We start from the raw sequence: 24,346 nt of genomic DNA on the forward strand, positions 1-24,346 counted from the left end.
GGAAACGTTCCCTGCTGGCCCCCCTTTTGGGGGTCCAGCCAAGCTGTTTGCCAGGGCCGGTTTGGACCGATTTTGTTACAGGGGACGATAATGCAGCTATGCTGCCAAAACGGCCCTGGAACAAAAACGGCTCCCACCCTGGCGGCCCACTGGGGAAATGCCCGGTGCCTGTTACGGACAGTCTGGCCCTGATTGGCTGCATTCGTTTTTTGCCGGGTTAGGTTTCTAGCGCTCATCTTGTCATCTGGCTGAAATCGGTACAATCAACGCAGATGTGCAACGGATGTGCAGTGAGCGTGCCAAAGTCACACCAAAGGCTAGGCCGCCTGCGCCCTTCGGCGCTCGACTATCGCCGGGACCCCTGCTGTACATTTCATTAAAGGATAGGCTTCACTACTCTTCTGCATTTTTGTGTGAAATTTTTGAATAACTTTTTAGATTTGGCTAGGCCAAAGCACAACTTTGACTGGCTTTCCTTTTGGAATCTGGAAGGTCTGGTCACCTGCCACTTTTGTGAATTCTCCCGCTTACCTTCAGTATTTGAGGCCCCTGTTTGTACTACCCCTTTTTTTAAATCTTTTTTGAGTAGCTTAAATTCTAGCTCTCCAACCAACTCTGTTCTTTTCTCCTTCAGTGGAGATAGCAGGGCTCTCACAACACTGTCCAAGCGTTTATTTTCTGATATATATTTTAATATTGGGTCACTATCAAAGCACGCAGTTGAAGTCTGGGATCTTTTGTCATCTTTTCCCCACGTACTTCTGTTTTCTTACAGAAACCTGGCTAAATACCTCTGCTCTTTGCTGTATTTTTCTGGCCGTGCCAGACAAATACCGACTGGTCACACTGAATAGAGAATTCTGGCCTGGCAGTGGAGTTGCTATTGTATTTTGTAACTCAGTGGAGGTTCAAATCATGGAATCTTTTATTGAGGTGTGGGTTGAAATGTGTATTTTGAAACTTGAGCTGGCAAACGTTCCTTATTGGAAGGGAGCACTAATTTTTCCGCCCCCCAGGACCCAGGAAAGATTTTAGCCATCTCCTGACTGAACGTATTGCCCCGCACGTACTTTCCTCAAAAGACTTTCTCCTGTTCAGAGATTTTAATTTCCACGGAGAGAACGTTTCAACGCCAGAGGTGGCCTGCCTTCTTGATGACCTAGAAACTCTGAACCTTCACCATAGTATAGCTGGCCCTACGCATAGAGCAGGCCACACCTAGATCTGTTTTTTACTAACTCTCCACTCTTGGCTAGTGAAAACCCTTTTCCCTTTACTTAGGCACATCACTATTGTATCACGTTTCAACTTGCTATGACTGACGTAATAAAGTGGTCGGCTACAGCAGGGAAAAAGATCTATAGAGCATGGAATAACCTCTCTCAAGAAAAGCTGTGTCATGGGGAGCAGCAACCCAGGACCCAGATATTAATGCTGCTTCAGACAACTACCATTGTGCCCTGTCTACGGCATTTGATAAAATTGCGCCCATAAAACTATTCAAACGAACCTCCTCCAGATCACATGCCCTCTGGTTTTCTTGTGAACTACTGAAGGCAGGATGCAAAAAGTTGGAAAGGCGCTGGTGCCGGTCAAGAACTCAGAATGACAAAACAGCCTTCAAGTTGGCGTTATCTGAATACCATGTGTAGATTAGGAAAACTAGATGGAGTTTTATCTGCAGTCAATTCTTCGAAAGAGCTCTATAAAGTGATCAGTGAATTCATCCATCCTCATGCCTGCCATCCAGCTATCCCTTCCTCTCAGCAACTTTGTAATAAACTAGCTGATTTTTTTGAGGCCCCAAGTAATGCTATTTACAAGAAATGCCCCATTAATCCGGGGCCGATCAACTCCATTTCTTCCTTGTCGTCTTCTCCTTCGCTATGGGACACACTTGACCATATTTTAATACTCTTATCCAAAGCCAGATCTGGCTCTCCCATGGATGTCTGCTCCCCTAGGATCTCAGCCACTCTATCACCCGTGATAGTTCCTGCCATTAATTTGCTATTCAATCATCCTCTCGAATCTGCTAAACCACCTCTAGTTTGGAAGACGGCTTTGCTTTCCCCCATTCTTAAAAAAACAATGCAGAACCCACCACCCTGACTAATTACCATCTCATTTCCCTCCTGTTACTAGGGAAAATGCTTGATAGCTACGTAAGCAAACAACTTATGTTATTCCTTGAGGAACATGTGATCCTAGACCCCTCCCATTCAGTTTTTAGAGCATCACACAGCACTGGGACTGCATTGGTTGCGGTTACAGATTCCATCCATCATTCTCTGGACTCCGGTACGCCTGCTATGCTTGTGCTGCTAGATCTCTCTTCGGATTTCAGCACCGTTTCACATGCGATACTGATTAGAAGACTGTATGAGATCGGTGTCAGAGGCACTGTCCTGCAATGACTGGCCGATTTCTTAGATCGATCTCCAATTATTACTCTGGATCCCTTCAAATCCTGTACAGCTACCTTCACCAAAAGAGTTCCGCGGGGCTCATCTTTGAGCTCAATGCTGTTCAAAATCTATGTTGCTCCCCTGGTCCAGATTATCAAAGCATCAGGTTTTGAAGTAACTTCTTATGCTTACGATACTCAGCCAATCATTTCTCTGGGACAGGACATCGGCGATGCCAGGTGTCGTCTTCAAGCTTGCATGAGGGACATTGCAGCCTGGATTTTCAAAAACGGTCTTCAGCTGAACAGTGAGAAGATGGAGGTTGTGTTGTTTGGTAAAGCCCAACGTCTCTGGTCCCCAGACTGGTGGCCTTCTGACCTGAGACTCCCCCCTGTCCATGTAAATTAGCGAAAAATCTGGGTATCAAACTCGATCATGTATTATCCATGAAAAGTCATGTAGACGCCGTAAGAGGGTCTTGTTTTGCTACCTTGTGGCTCCTGAGGAAAGTCTTTCTCAGACTTCCTTCTTCGGCCAGAAAATTATTGATCCAGGCTTTGATCATCAGCCGTTTAGACTACAGTAACGCTCTGCTGATGGCAGCCAACGATACCCTCCTGACGAAATTGCCGGTGTTGCAAAATACAGCTGCCCAGGTGGTCTGTAATCTGCCGGCAGGCTCTCCTTCTGCCCCCATACTTCGTTCACTTCTCTGGCTTCCAGCGTATTTAAGCTCTGTGGTCTGGCCCATAAAGCCTTATTTGGCAACATGTTCCATATTAGAGTGCTTGCCACTTGGTAAGCAAAGCAACGTTGAGGTGCAATTCAGGAACTATTATTTTACAATGTACAAGAAATGGCTTGCAGTGACGCATAGAAATGTCCCTTCACCAATCATAGCATTTGAATTGAATGAAACCTCTTGTGGTACCCTTCACAATTTCTAGATCCTTTCCGTGAAGGGGAATTTTCTCCGTAGTTTCAAAAGTGCTGGCTCATTTTTGCTGCTTTAATAATGAGGGCATAGGCGCCCAGTTCAACGCATATGTTGCAGAACCTGCACAGAGAATCGCAATCCTCAAATGCTCCAGTATTGGCATGAAAAGCTATGTCAGTGGCCAGAGTTAGCAAATTGTGTACTGGCTGTTTTGGCATTGCCCGTCTTAAGTGTCAATGCTGAGCGGGCCTTTTATCAGATAAAAGTTTACATGGAAAGGAAAGAGCGAGCGCGCATGACCAAAGACTTACTGAAGACGTATTGTATGGTGTACTACAATAAGTATGATTTGTAAAAATGTATTTGGACCTCATATACACTGTATGTACGCTGTTTATATAGCATGCACTATTATTGCAGAAAGTAAGCAATAATAAAAGCAAAATGTTCCATAAACACCGTAAAAACACTGTTTCCGTTGCTTTTAATGGCGCCATAATGTGTAACTATTGATAACGACTGTTTTTTAAGGTATTGAAATCACTTGAAAACACTGAAAATAGAAACTGAAAACAGGAAAGCCTAAACATAATTCAACATAACAAGTACATGCATCGGCTGCCATCTTGAAATGTTTTTTTAATAATCCTTAGGAAAAAAGAAAATACACACAGGCATCGATCTTGAAATTTGTTTTTCAAGCGGTACAAAAATCATTCCAAGATTGTCGCTGATGTGTCTACAGCCATAGAAAACTTGGAATGGGTTGTTATACCTCTTAAAAAAAAAAATGAATCCAGCATATCTGCCCTGTTGAATGTTTTGGCCATTACGCAAATAAACCAAACCAACGTTGGCAAGGCCAGTAGCTCTGTGCATTTGAAAGGCAAAACCTATTTACTTTGCCAATCCTTGTCACTTTTTGGACATTAGGCTAAGGATCTCCATTGTGGACTAAGGAATGACTTAAGTGACATTACGTTAGCACACTGCAAAGTGTAATATTTACTGTTAAAATATGTAATATACTATAATATTGTGAAGTAGCTGTATGAGTACAGACTTGTTGTCCTGTTGCATTTATGTTCTGAGGGATATTTCAATCAGCACATTCCTCACCTGTTCAATATCCCCATGCGCCACACTAGATGTGGAAACTGTTCATAGCTCTCTTCTGCTGCTACTGGCTCCATTAAGGTTATGTTACTGGAGCCAAATAGGACCCACCCTGGTACACTGATGTCAGTTCAATTTTTCCTGCATCTGTGGCTGCGGATCCAGAGCGGCTTTCTGATTTCTTTGTGTTTTCATACTTTTTCTACAATGTTTTCTAAAGCTCTTCAACACAGTGCTTAGAAATGTCACCACCAAGGAAGTTAACTCTGTCAGATTTCTAATGGACAGATGTCAATTCCCCCTCCCCCCCACCTATGAGGTCTGCTTGTGGTGCTATAGGTCATGCATCATAAGTAACCTCATCCACCCCAAAGCCATAAAAAAAACACAAAGCCAACGTGTTCAGTGCCCAGCGAGCATCAGGCTCAATGCTGGTTGTTCTCCTGGTCAGGGTCTCCTTTGAACTTGCTCTTCTGTTGCTTGTCAAAGTTGTCCCAGGAACACTGAGCACAAAATGAAGAGTAATTCAATCAATCAGGGATTTGTGAAGCACACTACTCATCTGTGAGGGTCTCAAGGCACGGGGGTGGGGGGGGAGTGGGGGGGGGGGGGATTCGAGCAGCTCTGTCTCATCCGAAGAGCTAGTTTTTGAGGCTCTTCTTGAATGCTTGCAGTGTGGGGGTTTGCCTGATGCTAAGGAGGAGTTTGTTCCAGGTCTTGCCTGCGATGTAGGAGAAGGCTCGTCCTCCCATTATGGCTCCCTTTGCTCGACGCTGGCTGACGTCAAGAGGTAGGTTGTCTCAATGTACTCCGTCTACTATAGAGTCCTCATCAGAGCTGTATCTTATCAGCCGATCTGAGGAGCTTCCAGCAGTGCGGCTCTCTGGTGCCAACCCCTGACCCCGTTCTGGACTTTTACTGCTGTTGCATTTTGTGGCACCGATGCAGTCCTATCCCATGTTCCTTACGGCAGTAGTCAATCTGGTGATGTATCTACCCCCTCCGATGTCAATGCCTGTTCAGGCACTACCAATAGCTTCTCTACAGTACTCTTGTAAAACCAAGGGAATCCTACATAGAGGGGAGGGAACCCTAGGGACATTAGAGGAGGCAACGTAGAAAGCCTTTGGCATACCAGCACTACTGTCAAGCTAAGGAAGAGTTGTTTGGTCAGACTCTGGCCTGTATAGACGCCAGAACCCATAGAAAATGATGACCGTGACAACAGTGTGGTGGCACATTTGCTGTCACCACAATCAATTGACATTGCTGATTATCTGGGCCTTCAAAATGCCATTTGTTTGGACATATTACCAGAGACCAAAACAGAGTGCCCCATATGCCCTATACCTCCAGAGCTTGCCTCATTTCTTAGAATGTTGAGAAAGGCAGCAGAAGTATTAGAGCTTTGTAGGAAGCTAGCTCTGTATATACTATACCAAAGTGAGGTATAGTGTGCACAGAGTCCAGTGGAACCCCAAAGGTAGGCAGAGGTAAAGTTAGATAGTACCTCATTCTCTATCTGTGGTAGTGTGGTCAAGCAGTAAGGAAGTATCAGAGGGCAGTGTTAAGCATTTGTTGTACAGACCCAGTCAGCAAATGAATTCACACTCTCAAAGATTGAACTTCAGACCAATTGTTTTGTATAAAAAATATTCTTTTAGTTATTTTATTTTCTAGAACCAAGCAAGCCTGGCACAGGTAAGCAATAAATAATTTACAGTGCTAATGCAGTTTGTAAACAGTTTGAAACTGTATTTGCACTTTGTTTTGACTTACAGTATGGTTTCAGAGAAATGCAATACTTTGTAAATACAGTACATAGACTTGAATGGGCTTTTTAGCAAAATTACAGGTAAGTTACTTTTGAGATTACTACTTTTGAGATTACTTTTCTTACTCAGAGAAGTATACCTGGATACTACTCTAGGACATTTCCTGTAAAAAGGTAAGTAAAATCGTTTTTGTTAGTGCAATTTTTAAGAATTTTCAAACTCCACACTTTTCTAAGAAAAAGTAAATATTATCCTATTGAGGAAAATAGTGTTATCGGTTTTGAGGTAAGTATTTGGTAGTGGGAGTTGAGGTTCTGGGGTAGACTCAGGATTCCCCCAGGGTCAAGGGCGCACTCTAGTTACACCCTCAGCGGCACTAGGGCGGCAGGGTGCAGAGTGCTGAGGCCCAATGTTATCCAGTGGGGAATAGGGGGCCTCCGGTTGGTGGCTGCTGGCAAGCAGGCCACTTGGTTGTGAAAGCAAAGCTCCTGGAGTTTAGTTCAGGGCAAATGGGGAAACAAAGTAGCACCAGAGGTGCACCCTCAGCTGTACTAGGGTGGCTGGGTGCAGGGTGCTGTTTCGACGTCGGACGACCTGTTGATTTCAATGGGAAACCTCTGGTTTGCAAAGGCACTGCAGGCTTGGGGACGAAGGTCTTCTGGGTGCGACCACCACTACGAGAGGTAAATTGGAAAGTTAGGGGTTGGTTAGGCACCGTCGGTTTGGGCACCCGAGGCCGTGGGGGATAAGGTGCAGAGGTGCCTTTTGGGGCCGGATCTTCTTACCAGCTCCTGGTCACGCTTGGGGGGGGGGGGACCATATAGATTTAGGCTGCAGGCTTCGGCTGGAGGCAGGTCAGGAGTCACTGGATCTCGGGTCAGGATCGCTGGGGGCACCTCCTCGTGGTGTTTGCCCGCTCAGGCCGTGGACAGCGGGTGCAGAGTGGGGCAGATTTGTGGTGTCTGGCAAGAGCCAGAGGTTGCAGATAAACAAATACGGTGTTCACGGGAGACAGTCTTTGTGGTTGAAAGCAGGCAGGTCCTCCGGGGTTTTTGGTGGTTGCTGGCTGCAGGACACACCGGAATTTCGTAGGAGCAGGTTCGAGGTGGAGACAGGCCGGTAGGGCTGGGGCCAAGTCAGTGGGCGTCTTGCTCTTGTTAGCTGCTGCACAGCTGTTCGGTCCTTCTTCTTGTAGTTTCTTCTTGTCTGAGGAAGCGAGGCTCAGGGGTGCGCCTAAATACTAGATTTAGGGGTGTTACAGGTAGGTAAAAGGCAGGGACCAATGTGTCTCCTCCCTGGGGGAGGTACACCCCCTATTATGCCACCCTCCAGTGGGAGGGGGGCATGAGCCTGTCCCTGGTTGGCTGAATCCCCCTCCCCCATCTGCAAGATGGCGAGGACTGAGAGTTGTGCTTCTCCTCGCCTCCTCACCTCAGGGTTGGAGTTGGCAGAGGTGGGCACACCTTTCTTCCTCACTTGGTTTTCATGTTGGTTCTCCCGCCCAAAGTGGGTCTCAGAACCATTGTGGACCAGTTGCTGAGAGCAGCAAGTGGCCTGGAGAAGCTCACAAAGGCGGCAAGCCTTTGAAGCTTCCCCTTGGGGAGGAGGCTTGGCACATCGTCCCAGGATGTGCATTGTTTCAGGCACCAGAGAGCAGCAGGCTCTCGACCCAGGGGTCCAGAAACATGTTTGGTGGTGGCAGCTGAAAGCAGCCACTCAGCCTGGACACTAGTGGTAGGTTAGTTTTCAGGGGGCATCTCTTAAGATGCCCTTTGTGTGCATTTTTCATGAAATCCCACACTGGCATCAGTGTGGGTTTAATGTGCTGAGACATTTGATACCACACTTCTCAGTTTTCAGTGTAGTCACTATGGTGCTGTGGAGTTCGTAATGACAAACTCCCAGCACCATATACTCTTAATGGCAGCACTGCACTTACAGTTTCTAAGAGTGGCCTTAGACTCTATAGCGGTACGGAGCTCATGCACCTGCACCCTCACCACTGGTATAGTGCACCCAGCTAGAGGGGTGACTGATCTACGCCAGGGCAGTGGGTTGTAGGCTTAGCACACAGAGATGTGTGCCATGTCGACTCCTCACTTTGTTCTGCACCAAAACACGTAGCCTGCAAAGGTAGTGTGTGAGTGTAAGGGACAGGGCCTCTTAGGGTGGCGCAATAATGTGCTGCAGCCCTTAGCACATTACAGTGGTCACAGTGTCCTGGGTACCTGTGGCCAGAGATGCTAATTGGGTTTAGGCTTCAATGCAGTTTTAGGGAAAGAACATAGTCCCTGGGTACCTGATTAGCAGGAGCCCAGGGCACACTCAGTCAAAGTACATCAGCAATTCAGCAAAAAGTGGGGGCAGCCATGCAGATAGAGGGCCTTTTCTCGCAAGCTTGCTTTACCTACAGTGGAACCAAGGTAGATATCTTAATAGAGGTCATTTTGCCAACCTTAGCAACATAGGAGCCTTTGCTTTCATTCAGTGACACCTTGCTAGAGCCCATGCCGTCAGTGCTAAGCTTTCATCTGATACAGTAGTAAATCTGCTAATTGCTAAAATGCACAGGCTCTTACTAAGATACTCTGTATCCTCTCATCTCACTATACAAGCCAAAGAGGGCTGGCTTCATCCTGCTTGAAGCAGAGCTAAGGTGCATTCCCAGTGGCTCCTCCAGATCTGGAATCTAAACATCTGGAGGCAGTCGTCTTGCAGCATTTACGCATTGTGGCAGATAGCAGACTTGGTGGTGCAGAACCTCGTGCTCTAGCTTAGGGACCACTTTCCAGAAGTGTGGAATGGCCTAAATGTCTCTTGTCAGGTTAGGGCAGGAATTGAGATGGTGGAAACACGCTAGACTATGGTCCAACAGTTTTTCAGGGGATGTGCTGGCGAGCATTATAGACTGCCTTTTTATATGGCCTTTTGGGAACAAGACTAATTCAGCCTTGGAGAAATTGAAGGCAGGGACCGCTACTATCAATTCCCTTCAGACTGGGACTGGGACTACAGAAAGTTCTGAAATCTTCTGGGATTCTTGAAGTGCCTCTTCTTTCAACAGCATCATCCCTCTCAGCCTGTCCAACAGGTCAACCAACTGCTGCTCTAGTACAGGGACAAGGACAATGGAAAAGATTGCCTGACCTAACAGCCTTTTTTCCTCGCTGCCCACACCGCCTGGAAATCTGCTTTTGCTTCCCCTTGAAGTAACTTGTGTGGCCAGCTGGAAGATAGATATACTGGTTTTCAAATTGTAGAAAGGGGGTATACTCTGACAGGCTCCTCCTCAGATTCTCCATATCCAGACTCTTCATTCAGAAGAACACCTGTAAATCCTGCAGCAGGAAGTGACATTCCTGCTGCATAAGGTAACTACGGAGTTGGTCAAAGTGCTGGACATTGGTCAGAGGTGCGATACAGAGTACTTCCTGGTTCGCATGAACTTAAACAGTATTCTCCAATCAATTCAGGACGTCAAACTCCTGAACTTTTTTTAACCTTTGTAAGAAAATGTTCAAGATGCTGTCCATGGATCAGGTTCTTTTGGTTGTGGAAACATGAAACTGGAGGGGCATCCTGCAGGCTGAGGAGAAATCTTTCTATATAGTGATCCTGCAGTCACACAGGATGGACCTTTGGTAGGATTCGCTCACTACTTGCTTGAAGTCCTCCTGTTCATATTAACATCTTTGTCTTCACCAGGATGAGGGCAAAGGTTGTGTTTATATGAAAAAGTTGGGATCTCTGTATTCCTGTGCCTAGGTGACTTGCTGCTGAATCCACAAAAAAAGAAGGGGGAGACCAGGAGCCTGTTCAGGTCCAGTGTCCGTGCTCCACAAAGTACTGTTAAATCATAAGGGACACTGTTCCGAGTTGAGGGTGTATAGTCTCACCTGCTCAACAGGGGTGTGTGAGGGCAACTAAGAGGCAAGACTTGGCCCTCCCCTTCGGGATTGGATCCTTGATACCGGGGATATACCTCTGCCTCTCTCTTTTTCATTCTTCTCTTACCTTCTATGCTATTCTTAATCTTTCTATCTCCATTTGTTGAGCAGGTGAGACTATACACCCTCAACTCGGAACAGTGTCCCTTATGATTTAACGACTTGCTGCTGAAGACATGCTCCCTAGAGGCTGTGTTGCATCACCAGTATCCAACAGCATCCCTACTGTTCAACTTCGGCTTTTGCACAAGTCTCAGTTAGAGCCATCTCAATGCCTCCTATTCAAAGCGGCAGTACTGTACACAACTTTCCAAGCCATTCTTCTTTCTCAGAGAATCTAGGACATTAGGGATATGGTTCCTCTGTTTTAGGAAGGAGCTCAAGTGCTAGTCCTCTGGCTGCTAGAGCTGCTGACTTCCTGAATCCCCCTGCTCATGTATGCAGGTGGGCACATAAGAGCTGTCTAGTGGTGCCTTTGTTGGCAGTGATTCCTGCACAAGGGAAATCAATCTGAGACAATCACATGCTCTTGCAACACTGACACAGGTCTGGGCAAGTGGTCAGTAGAGGAGCACCTATCTCAAGGAAAGTCCTTTCACCCACCTACGACAGTGATCTTGGTGGTGATGAGCACTTCTACCGGATGCTGTATGCATCTGGAGGAAGTGGAAATTTTGGTCTTCAGAGGAACAGGCTCTTTAAATTAAGTTGCTAAAACTGCAGGCTATTCGCCTAGCCCTGAAAGCTTTCTTGCCTTCTACTTGTATTCACTTTGTCCATATCTTGACAAATAATACAACTGCAGTGTGTCTTATCAACAAACCAGGAGGAGTGGGATCTCACTTTCTCGGCCAGGAGCTCCAGCATGGAATTTGATTAGTCTGACTGAACGTCAGGGCTGACAGCCTCAGTTGATGGTCATTTTGCTGATTACAAGTCGTGTCTTCATGTAGAGGTGGTGCAGAATGTGTTTGACCTGTGGAAAAAGCCACAGGTGGTTCTTTATGCTTCCTGAGAGAACATAACTGGCCACAGTTATGTGCTCTCCAGTGTCCTTTGCAGAAGCCTTGGGGGTGGGTTCATGTTTCTTTTGAGCTAGAACTTTCCAATTCAGTATGTGTTTCTTCCCATGATTTGATTCCTCAAGTTCTTTAGAACATTCATCAGGAATGGTCTCAGTCATCATCGCCTTGGACTGTCCAAGAAGAGTCTGGTATGCAAATCTCCTGTGACACTCCCTGGTTTCCGCTGCATCTGCCTCTCAGGTGGAACCTTCTCTTCCTGTTGGGGGTGTGGGTTCTTTATGGAAATCTACAGAGCATCCACATTCTTTCCTGGAGTTCTATAGGAGACTCCTAAGCTTCTTCCAGTTGCAACCCCAGGTGATTGACAAGATTCTGTCTGCTCTGCATGGAATGCATAGAATGAGACTATTCTGCAAAGCAGAATGAATTTCTTGCTTGGTGTACAGAGCAGAATGTACACTCTTTAAAGGCACAGCTGTTAGCGGTCCTTCATTTCAGTCTATCACTAGCCCAGCAGGGTTGTGCAATGTTGCCCTGTCAGCATTTATCTTCCTTCCAGACCAGCCAGCCCTATTGAGATCTCTCATTATGATCAGGTTCTTGAAGGCACTGAGACACATTTATACAATTTCCCTTTGTGATTCCCCAGTGGGACTTAAAACTTGTTTTGACGAGTGCCCCTTCTGAGCTCCTTTCACGGTTGCCAGTTACGTCTGTTAACCCTCAACTGGATATTCCTTGAGACATGCACCTCCATGAGGTTCTATAGCAAGGAATGTCCACCTACGTGCTTCTCCCGGACGTATTGGTCCTCAGAAATAAAGTGGCTTCCTTTCTAAGATGATGACAACTTTCTATCTAGGGCTGTCCGTCATCCTTTCTACCTTTAACCCTCAAATACATCGCACTGAATAGGAGGAGAGCTTTGCACCATCTTGACCCCTGGCCAAGTGCTGAGCGTTATTGCATTAATAACACAAAGGAGGTCAAGTCTGTTGACCAGCTCATTGTGGGGTATGCAGGTATCTAAAAGGGCAAATTGGGCAGGAGAAGACCTTCTTGCACTGGATCATCTTGTGCATCAAAATGTGTGAGACCCTTGCCAAGCAGGAACCACCTGAGGAAATCCACTCTTTCCACCAAAGGCACTTGTTAGAGGTGTCCCTATCGTTGACATTTATTGCACAGCTACATGGGCACTTCTCCAATTCTTTGCGAAGCATTGCCTTTTAGATTCAGAAGTGAGCAGGGGTGGTGATTTTGCAAGCTGATTTCTCCAGGATTTCCTTCTCTGACCACTCTTTCAGACCCACAGCCTGGGAAGGGGAGGACTCTGCAGGTAGAAGTATCGATCGGAAGAACAAGTTTCTTAATCTTTATTAACGATCATGCCTGTAGATACTCATATCTAACTCCAGAGTCCTCACCAATCCGACCTGCCCAGTGCTAAAGGATGGGTATAGTTCTTCTATTTTAAGATTCCAAATTAGATTGTTGCACTGCAATGACACAAACTGATTGTTAGCTTTCTCATCTCTGCCCTAATGGCACAGAAAAAATGTATGGTAAACCCCCATGTAGATACAATAATATTACAAAGCCAAGCAGATGTCAGTTTATTATGTTTCACCCTCTGTGTCAAGGTTCACGTCAACGTTTTTTTGGCCACAGTATGGTGTAGCTCGTTGGTCAGAAATTACCATCTGGGATTAGAACTGTTGCAAAGTCTTCCGAATAGCTTTAACCATTAGAAACATTATTAAGAGATAATTACTTGAATTAATGTTTGCATGAACAATATTTATGACCCTTTATGTATTCTTTCATTGGTTATTATTCTATTTATAATGCAAATCTTTTTCTTTTAAATTGGAAACTTTGATACATTTTATGTTTCACTGTAAATTTTATGAATGAATGAATGAATGGAGAGTCAGTTTATGCCTTCAGACGTCTTAAAACATTATTTGATATGCTGCTTTGATACAACATGCCTCTCAGTAGGATGATAAAAAATTGCATAGGTTTATTTTAACTGCAGATGACTCAAAGCTTTATGGTATGTTTAATAATTTAGCTGCTTAAAATTGGAATGAATCCAGTCAACGACTGTATCTCTTACATGAAAGAGTAGCTCATTATGTGAAAACTAAATCCCCCAATGATTTGTAGGAATGCTATCCTCTATTTTTTTATTCTTTGGCAAAAAGCACCAAAATCCATTTGATTTCCCTCATTTCTTGCTATTTTGCTAAATTCCGTGACACGGATTTTGTTCGCTTAATGATAAGGCTAATTGTTTTGTTGCCATTTGTACTTTGCTATATTAACCCCTTGAGTGCCCATGACGAGATGGTCTCGTCATGGGCCGCGGTTGCGCTGTGCCCATGACGAGACTATCTCGTCATGAGCCCCGTCCGCTAATGAAACGCCCGGCACAGGGCGTGGAAAGGGCGGGGCACTCAAGGGGTTAAAAGATGTGATTTTTTTTTTAATTCAGCAGAACTCATTTTTATCAAATTCTGGAGCATGGTACACTGCCCAGGCTTCACCTAAAAAGGGAAGAGAGTTTCTAAGTTGGGAAGGCGTGTGCAAAAGTATAAGGACTTTGTAGTGGGATGTGTAGGCTAGCTCCGTAGTTAGTATTGTTTATGCTTGTCCCACCTACATTTTATATTCATAATGTATTCATTCATCATGTAGTAGCATGTTATGTTTATTAGTGTCAACTTTGTGTGCAAATTCTTACCCTACTTTTATGTCATTCATATAAGTTGGTTATATTTATTAGTGTCAACTTTGTAAAGAAAACTTCTGCCTTACTTTGTTTAGCTGATATTTTTTTGTTTTGGGTTATTGAGGGAGATGTGTGGGATTGGAGTGTGCACATTCCGAGTGTTATGGAGCTCCCTGGACTCATCATTTGATTCCAAGGGAGAGGGAGAGGAGAAATAGACGGAAGTTGGCCGTCCTGGGCAAGCTGCTGGAGTCGCTTGATAAATAACTTAAGTGTTGGACTGGAAACTTATATTTACAATATAGATGGATTAGCGATGCCAACATGTTGACAATGCAACACAATATTTTATATTGGGCCAAGGCCAATTAACTTAGCAGCTTGAACCTTGGACGCCTAGAAGTTGAGTGATTGAAAACAAACTAGATATCATTCCCCACAAGGCGATCCTATACAACAAAGTAGGGTAGTCATCTATGGTCACAAATAACACTGCACGAGTACTCCATTCTCTCCAACATTTGGCTAATTTACTGCTTAGCTTACTTAACAGTGAAGGTAGAATTACTGACTTTAGCAGCCTAGTATGCAAGATAAACACTATCTTATTTATGTTAAACACTAGTTACTAAATGTTTCTTATAAGTTTTGGACAGAACTCCATGAAGTCAGCCAGCCCGCAATTTTCTATGTATTTTAGACTTCTGAAATGCAAACATATTTTGGCAATGTTGAGAGTAATTCTGTGATCAAACATATATTGCTGATGGGGATGAGCCCCTTCCTTTAGCGCCGTCCTGGTGTTTTTCCACCCCTTCACTCCTTTACCACACACCCACCTGTGATTCTTTTTCTTATGCCAGCCCTACTTCAGGGACGACGCCTCCTGAATTCCCCCGATTTCAGTGTCTGATCAGGACCTGACTTCAGCATGCTCTCGGTCCATGTCTCTGTACAAAATCACAAAGGCTCAGCATGTAGTGCTTTGGGACTCTCCACCACTTTCCTTAGCATAGCGGCAATACTCTAGGACGATGTAGACCATTTTCCACTTCGATGCCAGCATCAGCCTTAATCAGGCTCCCTAGGACCAGAATGATGATGTGGCGGTTCACCGTCTCCTCTCTCTTAATATAGATGAGGGTCTCTGTTCGGATTAGCAAAATGCAAGTAGCACAGGTACTTCAACAGAGAACAACATTAACTCTACCTTGGGTTCTCCCACAGAGGAGAGCGCCTCTTGTGCACTGGTGGTTTTCACGGATACGAAAGTCCTGGACTCTCATCTGCTCAGTGTTAACTCTAAAGCCAATCCATTGACCAAGATTTTGCATCATGAACCTTCTGCTTCTAAGCCCTTGCTGCCATTCAGTGATATGTTGACCGATTGCCTTACTGCAGCTTGGTCTAAGCCATATACTTGACCTCTGGTGAGCAGACTGATTGCTCATTATCACAGGCTTGCTCCTGGAGAGCTATCCTTCTTGATGCAATATCCTACTCTGGAATGTTTCATGGCATAAACTTCCTCTTGCATGATCAATCCATATACTTTCCCCACAGCTACCCCTGACTGGAACTGCGAGGAAATTGATGCCTTAGGCATCTGCATGTGTGTTCTGCATGTGCCATAGTTACCATCGTTGTTATCCAGCGGCATTCCTTAATATTAGCAAGCAGATTTTCTTATGACGGACAGGCCTCTTTTGCGGCTCCAAAGACAGGGGCAGTAGCTGATGTTGTGGTGAGCAACAAGGACAGCACTGCAATTCATTCTCCCCTATTGTGAGCACTGCCAAACCACATTAGCTTTCCATCGTTCAGACTTTTGTGATCTGTTCTGAACAAGGGTTCATTTTTGTTTGTCCACCTGGCACTCCATTATTTAGAAACAATCAGTCTATATGATTCTTTAAGTTGGCTACTGCCTTCCTCTTTGTCCACTTTTGACCAGAGGGTCTGTTCTTCTGTCTTGCTAAACCTGAACATATGCCCTTACCTTCAGGTTCCTCTTCTGGAGGACCCAACAGGAGAGCATGGTCCAGTACCTGAGTATTTACAATCTGTGCCTCCATGTGTGGAGATTGAGTGGATCTGGCTGAGTGGGTTTGATTTGCTGCCATAAGTTGTGGATGTGATCTTGGCTGCTTGCCTTCTATCCACTAAGTCTGTATATTCAGGCCTTTGGGCAAAGTGTGTGGCATGGTACATCAGCTTTTTGCAGGCTAAGTTGTCGGATGTACTCCCGAAGCCTGGGACTGTCCTGCTATGGCCACTGTTTAGGGTTACCATTCAGCTCCTTCGATCTTTCTGTGTTTACCTGAAAAGCAGTCTTTGCTCAAATGATCCATTGTGATTCCTTTGCTTTACATGGTTTACTTATATGGTCATAAATCAAAAGACAAGCAAGACCATCTAGCCTGAATCTGTTTCTTCCATCGTCCCCCCGACTAACCGTGCCATCCCTAGGGAAATACTTACAATATTAGGCAAAATTAGTGATTTCTGTTAGAACCAATTATCTAAGAAGGAAGTGTTAGATGCCATTTCCTAGGATAAACATTATTGACCCCTGTTCTTCATACTTCATGAAGCCAGTAGATTCGCAAGTGGCTGAGGAAATTACTGCCCTCTTCAATTTATTTTACGAAAGGGAATGGTGCTAGATGAGTGGAAGGCCATCAGGATCAAGCCTCTACTAAAAAAACAACTCCTGCCACCATTTAGAAACTATTGTGTCCCAAGATAATTTCTTTATTGTTTTGGTTAAAATGTTCGAGAAACTGTTACTTAAAGAGCTGTATACTTTTTTGGAGACAAGCAGCTTGCTCTATACCTTACCGATAGTGCGAAGCTGTTCATTCCACGGCAGAAATCAAATTCTTGCGGTATTCCACAGGGGTCACGGCTCGTTTCTTATATTAACACTGCTATGAGTGGTACATAAACTTGTGAAAATGTATATGTATGCTGATGACACATACCTATTATTAAACATTTATAAAGCGCCACCACCTCAGCTTTACATTCTAAACTAGCCCTTACTCTTATAGTGGCTTGGCAATTAATGTCTGCCAGCTTTTTCAAGGTAAACCCGGTGAAGACTGTGCTTCTGAGCACCAGAAATTAAACCTCTGACCTTGATCCTTTTGCTTGGCTGGCAATTATGGGCCTGTGTCCAACCCTAGCAAAACAGTGTGCATCTCAATGCAGATCTGTTACTGGGTGGCCCGGTGTTACAGGTAGACAGAACTTGTTTCTGGAAGCTACAACTGGTCAAACATATTCTTTTGTTGATAACACCTACCATGTGACCGGTGATTCAGGCACGAGTTCTATCGCATCTTGACTATGGTAATGCTTGTTGCCTGAATATAGCAGGAAAAACCCTAGGTGGCGCAGAATGCTGCCGTCCGTTTGCAACTCTTTTGGCAGTTCGCGTTTTTCACACAGCTCTCCTATTGCAAGCAGCTGCACTGTCTGTCCACAAGGATTTGAAGGCCATAGTAATAGTACACCATATTCTCCATGGCATAACATCTCAGTATCTCAAGACTAAATTTTCTTTATATGTACGAGCTAGACCTTTGAGATTTAAATGCCCATTGACGTTCGATATCCTGACATCTCACACTAAGCCCTTTGGAGACAGAGCTTTCTCAGTGATAGATGCAGATAATAGAACAAGCTCCTTAGTAAAGTTTGTTTAATTGCCCTACTGCTCCCTTTTTGCAAAGCACCTAGTAAAAGAGACTGGGGGAATCCATGATCTGGTGTGTGAATGCCAATAGCGATAATCAAGGAGTCAGGGTAAGTATGCGGTCCGATTGAGGGAAACGATCTTCCAGCCAATGAAGTTAAAGCGTAGAAGGATGAGCGGCCTTGCGGGAGGGTTGAAACCGCTGAGAGAAGCGGAGGCAGTTGTAGCGTGAAAACTCTGATAACTGCCTCCGCTGCTGTACCCCACGTACTTACCCCTGACTCCTTGATCATCGCTGTTGACTTTCACACACCGAATCATGGAATAACCCCTGTCTCTCTTTTACTCCATTCGCTTCCGACTTCCAATCCTTGATCATCTCGTGGATACTAGGATTTTCAGTTACCCAAAACATATTTTTGAGCGACAGCCTTCATGTTGATTACAGGCCCCTGATCTTCGTCCGACAGGCCATTATCTTGGACACTATTTGTCTTGTCCTGAAGATGATCCCAGTATTGTGCTAAAGGGATCGAAATTTCGTCGACTTTTTGCACTCTGACATAACCTTATATTTTTTATTAATATGTGCTAGGATGTTCTAATGTATTTTTTGCTGGCCTAATTGGTGTAATTTTCCTGACCATGCCTCTTGTTATGCCTGAGCTCTTCCCTTTTAAAATGTAAAGAAGTGCCAGAGATTACAAAATGATATCTATTCTGTTCATTACTTTTTGCTTAGTTTTCTTCAATCAGTTGTGTAGTGTTTTAAATGAATTACACTAGTGAATATTTCAAGTGCTAAAACTTTTGTTGGTTAACCTCCTTAGCGGCTCAGAAACTTTGTCATCTGTTGGGACTGAACGTCATGGAATTTACCCGAGCAATTCTGACCCCTCGCATTAAAGTTGGCCGAGACTATGTCCAGAAGGCACAAACTAAAGAACAGGTATGTTCAGGTGGACATGTGTTTTATATGTGACTAGCTTTTCCTCCTCTGTCTCTGAGTGCCTTTCCTTCAAGGAGCACTCAAGCTAGGAAGTGGAGAAAGTGTTTATTATTTAAATAGGTGTATGATTACCTGCATAACTACCACATTAGACACTAATGGCATTTTAGAACCGGTTGAAAGTAGTTTCGTAGCAGTCCTCATTCTTGAGATGACACATCAAAAATGTACTGTGTATCCAAGAAAGATAGTATTACATGATCGTAATAGTTCATTTTTTTAATCTTTGTCTTCCCAAGTTTTATCAAAAATATCTCATCTGGACCAATAATCAGGCAACTGTGAAAGTGTTGTAAAGAAAACCACATAACCCTCTAAACTGAATCATTATGTCTTCTCAAGGTTTTGCTGCGTGAATCTTTCTTGAGTCACATGGTGTGCATTATTCTGCCATCTAGCAGTTTAGTCCAGAATTGTTCAGTGGTTTCCTTATTCTTGGACGTCATTGTATAGCATTTGGTGCACTGCACCTCTCTTACAATGTCAGACATGGGCCCTGGAAGCTCCACTATGTGGTCGCCACCTTCGGATTATTTTTCTGCTCTTCAGTTTGGATGCTTTGGAAGTAGCTCCTGGACGGAAGAAGAGTTTTTTTTTTTTTTTAGCAAAATCAAAGAAGAACTGAAGTAATAAAAAATACACTGTTGGACACCGCAGAACTAAAGATGCTAAAGATCACAGGGTTTCTCCCGAACATCTTCGTTTTTTTTTCAAAACTAGCACCCCATGAGGTCCCTGGACAGTGTGGCCGAAGAATGCTGGTAGACCAGGGAACACACTCGATTCATATTCTGCCCTAAGTGTCATCACAGGTTTGCACAGAAGGACATCCATCAAGTGTGCAACTTGCACCTGCCTCATGACTACACACAGGAGGTCAGCGTCACCTGCACCGAGTTCCAACCTAAAGCCCACAAAGTGAGAGAAGAACAAGTGGGCGCACTACACCATGGCACAGACCCAGAAATGACCTCCTAAGGCAGAGGAGACATACAGCTGTGGTGACACAAATGGTTCAGCAACAAGAGTATAATGCGGAGAGTCACCACGAGAGGCAAAGAGGCATTGTTAAAATATGCTCATAGCCAAAGACTAAAGATAGATGGGAAATCGGATATGGAACTGAAGGGGTCTAGCTCCAAAGCTAGAGAGCCTGCATCCAGCTTGAAGTTGGCACAACTAGAATAGTGGCCCAAAGAGACCCTCCGATCTAAAGAGAAGGATAGATAGGCAAACCGGCCTCAGCCGTGAAAGGGGACAGGGAGCATGGGAGGGAGAAGTTGTCTTGAGAGAGAGATGCTTCAGCGCAGAAAAAGAGAACATCGACTGTTGACGCTCAGAAATAAAATGCTCAACATCAAAAAGAAGAGGCTCCTTGAGGCTGAAATGGAGGCCTAAATCAGAAGGAAGGAGGAGTATGACAACTCCTCAAGGGAATACAAGATCTGCTCTGACCACTGAAGGAAACACCAGTTGAGACTGAGGCTGAAGCCAAAAAGCCTGAGCTAGAAGTCCAGGCAAAAACAGAGCCGGCAAAGGAACAGAAAGACAACTTCGAATTTGAGGAGGAATTCGGCAAAAGCCTCTATCTGGATGGAATATTCGAGGCAGACTCCTCGGAGAACTGGCAGGATTTCCATGCCACTTTGCGGGAGGAAGGTGTGCACACATACCCTTGCCCATCGGACGACATATCCATTCACTACGTGGTGGTGAAACCAGCCTTGGACACCCTCTTGAGGAAGAGCAGGGAAAGTCTTGTTTCTTACTCGAGACTACTGCCATCACAACAAAGTAACCAGTTTCTCCCAATGCTGCCAAACGTGCTGAACCAGGGAACCAGATACGTCAATATGGAGAGTTTCCTACAACACCTACCAGAGCAGTATCAAAAGAGGGAAGGCACTTATCCAGGAGGCTAAAACAATCAGCAACACCTTTTTGAGATCAGCCCCGGATGTGGCGGACACAGCCATCAGGAAACTCTACCTGGGCACTACGCTGGCACGCCTGGCTAAAGGTATCCGGATTCAAGCAGTAGTGTAGGCAGCGGTGGTAAATATGTCCTTCGTTGGGGAGTCTCTTTTCTCTTTGGATCAGCAGTAGACTAATACCTTCAGTAGATGGAGGATAATGAAACAGCCAAGTCCATGGGCGCCCTGAATTTCAGGGGCCAATCTAGAGGAGCAACCACCCCACGAAGTATAATTAGTGCACAAGGAGGATCACAGCCATTTACCTCCCATAAATCCATCACCATGCAACAGCCTGTCCACAGCACACCAACACAGAGGCAATACAATGGACAACCGTGGCAGCCCTTTGAAGGAAGGTCAGGTGGAAGAGGTGCAGCTCTGAGAGGGGCTGCCCACAACAGCAAATGACTCTTCAGAAATCAGTTCTCCCTCCCCCAACACACACACACTCACACTCGCTCTCTCTCTACACCAGTAGGAGGCAGAACGGAGGCTTCATCATGGAACTGTACAACATCACCTTTGAAAAGTGCAGACTTTTAAACCTGCCTCCCAACATCCACACACAGGCGAGAGCCCCTAGCAAGGAAGACACTATACATTTAAAGGCAGCCACCCAGACCTACTATGGAAAATCGCTACAGAAAGGATACCACTGTCAGAAAAGGAACAGGGAATGTACTTGGCCTACTTCTTGGTGCCAAAACTAGACATCCATAATGGCCATCCTGGATCTCAGAAGGCTGAACAAATGCATCAAAACACAAGGTTTCGCACATCAAGAGGTCACCCCACTGATTGGAAATGGGCCTACCTGACAGTAGACCTCAAAGATGTGTACGTGCACATGCTAATATAAAAGACACAAGAGATTCTTAAGATTCTTCATAGAAAAGGTTCACTATCAATTCACAGTGCTACCCTTCGGGATAAAATTGGTCTCACAGGGTGTTCGCAAAATGCCTGGCTGCCCTGGCAGCGTCCCTAGGGGGAGAGGGAATAAAACGCATACCCCTATCTGGACGAAATGCGTATAAAGGTAAAATTGTACCAGAAGTGCAAAGACAACAGACACCAGGTTATGCCAAAGCAGCACAACCTCTGTTTCTCCATCAACCTGGAAAATTGCTCCACAGTACCAGGAAGGGAAAATATCTTCCATGGAGCCAACCTAGACTTGAGACAAGAGAGAGCCTTCCCCATGGAGAAAAGGGTCCAGGCAGTAATGCTGCTCCCAGAAGGTGCAAGCTCTGACAGTGAGGACCGAGGGGAAACTCATGGGCATGATGGCTGGCCTTCATACCAAATGTCAAACTCCATATGAGACTGGCCCAGGAATGGCTGTCTTGACAATAGTCACAGGCAATGAGGAGTTGGAAGGATCCTGTAGTTGTAACAGAGAAAGTGCAAAATGAAATCCAGGCGTTGAAGTGCAAGAACATCACATTAAGCAGACCTTTCAGGCATCCATTTCCCACAATTATGACAGATGGATTCCACACGAGCTTGGGACTAAACATTGTGGATCTGTGGAGCCTGAAGGACTCTGTGAAACACATAAACATCCTAGAGCTTAAGAGTGTTCTTAGTCCTGAAAGCCTGCCAGTCACAGCTGAGGAGGAAGGTCATCCAAATACAAACCGACAACACCACAACAATGTTCTACCTCATCAAAGACAAGATCACATGTGTTAGCCACGCTAGCGCAGGACATATGGACCCGCCACTGCAGAGGAATGTAACACTAGTGGAAATCCACCTACCAGGAGTGGAAAACACAGAAGCAGACAGATTAAGCAGGTAAAACAGCATCTTCCATGAATGGGAGCTATAGCACAGTTACTACAGCAGGTCTTCAGGAGGTGGAGAACGCTGTACTTGGATTTGCTTGCAACAGAACAAAACGCGAAATGCCAAGAGTTGAGGCACCCACGCCACCGGTTCCTGTGGAATACCCTATTGATAGAATGGTCCGAGAGATTTGCATACTTTTTTGCACTGATCTCATTTGTAATAGAGAGTTACAAACAGGCGACCATGACACTCATTCTCATTGCACTACGGTGGGCTAGAAAGCATGTTCTCCAAACTAGTGAAGTTGGTGTGGGGAAAATGTAATGCTGCTACCAATCTGACAGGACATTCTAACCATGCAACAAGGCAAGATGTTCCACCTGGTACACAAACAATTTCTCTTGGCAGCATGGCTCCTGTAGACCATTTGGACAACTCAAGCTGGTCAAAATAACTGTGAAGGTACTAAAAGAAGCAAGAAGGGTTCTCCTACGCAATGCTGAAGGTACAATTAGCAGCCATTGTAGTGTACACAAGAGATACCCTAGGAAGGAGTTTCTTCCTAATGGTGGTGATCAAAATGTTTCCTGAAAGAGGCAAAAAAACTGCTATCACCCAGGGCAGCTCCCATAGAACTAAACCCGCTTCTCATGCAACTGATGAAGCCACCCTTTGAACCCATATATAGCACAGACCTACAATTTCTCACCTTGAAACTGGCCTTCCTGGTATCCGTAACATCACTGTTCAGAGTTAGCAAACTCCAGGCACTAACAGTGTGGAAACCGTACATTCTAATACACTAGGGCAGAATAGCAATGAGAACTAATCACAAATTTCCTCCTAAGGTGGTATCACACTGCCATGTAAACTAAGTAAAACATCTCCTGGGGTTCTTCCAATTCTAAGTCACAAGCAAAGTGGGCCCCCCACACACTGGATATCAGGAGGGCTGTGAGATATGGTATACAGGAAATAAATCGATCAGGAATATCAACCAGTTGTTTGTCTCTTTTCCCACGATGAATATGGCTTCGCCAGTGACTAAGGCAACCATACGAAGGTAGATAATTCAGGCAATACAAAGCTGCCACAGAGCAGTAGGTGTGACGCTAGGGGAGAGGCATCCACAAGGAAGAAAGCTTTCATAGCTGGCTTTCATAGCTAAATTCTTTAGCAACGACATCTGCATTGCTTCTTTATTGCCCTCAGTACACCCATTTACTAGGTATTACTGTTGCGCTATTGAAGCAAAGAAGGAGGCACAGGTTGAACTTCCACTACTCAAACACCTGGTTGCAAATATGAACTTGGCCTTTACTCATACTCCCACAGTACGAGGCCATATTGCTGCAAAATGAAATGGTTACGTACCTGTAGGAGTTGTTTTGCTGCATGTTCTGCCCGTGAAGTATGCTGCATCCTGCCTTCGGTAGGCCTGCCATATGAGTGATTTACGCACAGACCAGAGGGAGGTTTGTCTTTGCCATTGCTTTGAATGGTAAAGTTGAGGAAGCAGTTTAAAACTGCTCTTCAGTGGCAGACGGAATGGCTTGTTTTACTTGGGTCACGCCCAGGTTCGCAAATCAGCCTGCAATCCCTGTGGTGACCACCTAGATTACATACCCAGGGTACTTTATACTAGGACTTATAGGTAAGCTAAATTATGCCAATTGGGCATAAGCAAATTCAGGATACACGTTTTAGGATCAGGGCACTGGAACAGAGATCTGGTTAGCAGGCTTCAGTGCACTCGGAGTTAAAAAATCAGCAGCATCAGTCCAAAAACTTCCGGGATGACCATACAAATAGAGGTGTTTCCTTACACACTGCTTGTGAATCCAAAAAGTCGTCAAGCTGCAAACCTACTCTTACAGGTAAGTTAGCATTTCAATTTTATCTGTATCATATTTAAGCTTTCT

The 24,346-nt window shown here is 45.0% G+C and overlaps 1 protein-coding gene across 4 annotated transcripts in view; it reads left to right on the forward strand.

Moving 5' to 3' along the window:
- The window catches only part of MYH10 (myosin heavy chain 10), a 1,171,079-nt gene that overhangs the window by 334,947 nt on the left and 811,786 nt on the right, over positions 1–24,346 (forward strand). For all 4 annotated transcript variants that reach the window (XM_085616842.1, XM_085616841.1, XM_085616843.1 and 1 more), the window contains one exon: positions 18,476–18,594. In XM_085616842.1, the coding sequence (XP_085472968.1) occupies positions 18,476–18,594 (119 nt within the window). The remainder of the gene's footprint in view (positions 1–18,475; positions 18,595–24,346) is intronic.

Source organism: Triturus cristatus, chromosome 7 (genome assembly GCF_964204655.1).
Source record: "Triturus cristatus chromosome 7, aTriCri1.1, whole genome shotgun sequence".
NCBI lineage: Eukaryota > Metazoa > Chordata > Amphibia > Caudata > Salamandridae > Triturus > Triturus cristatus.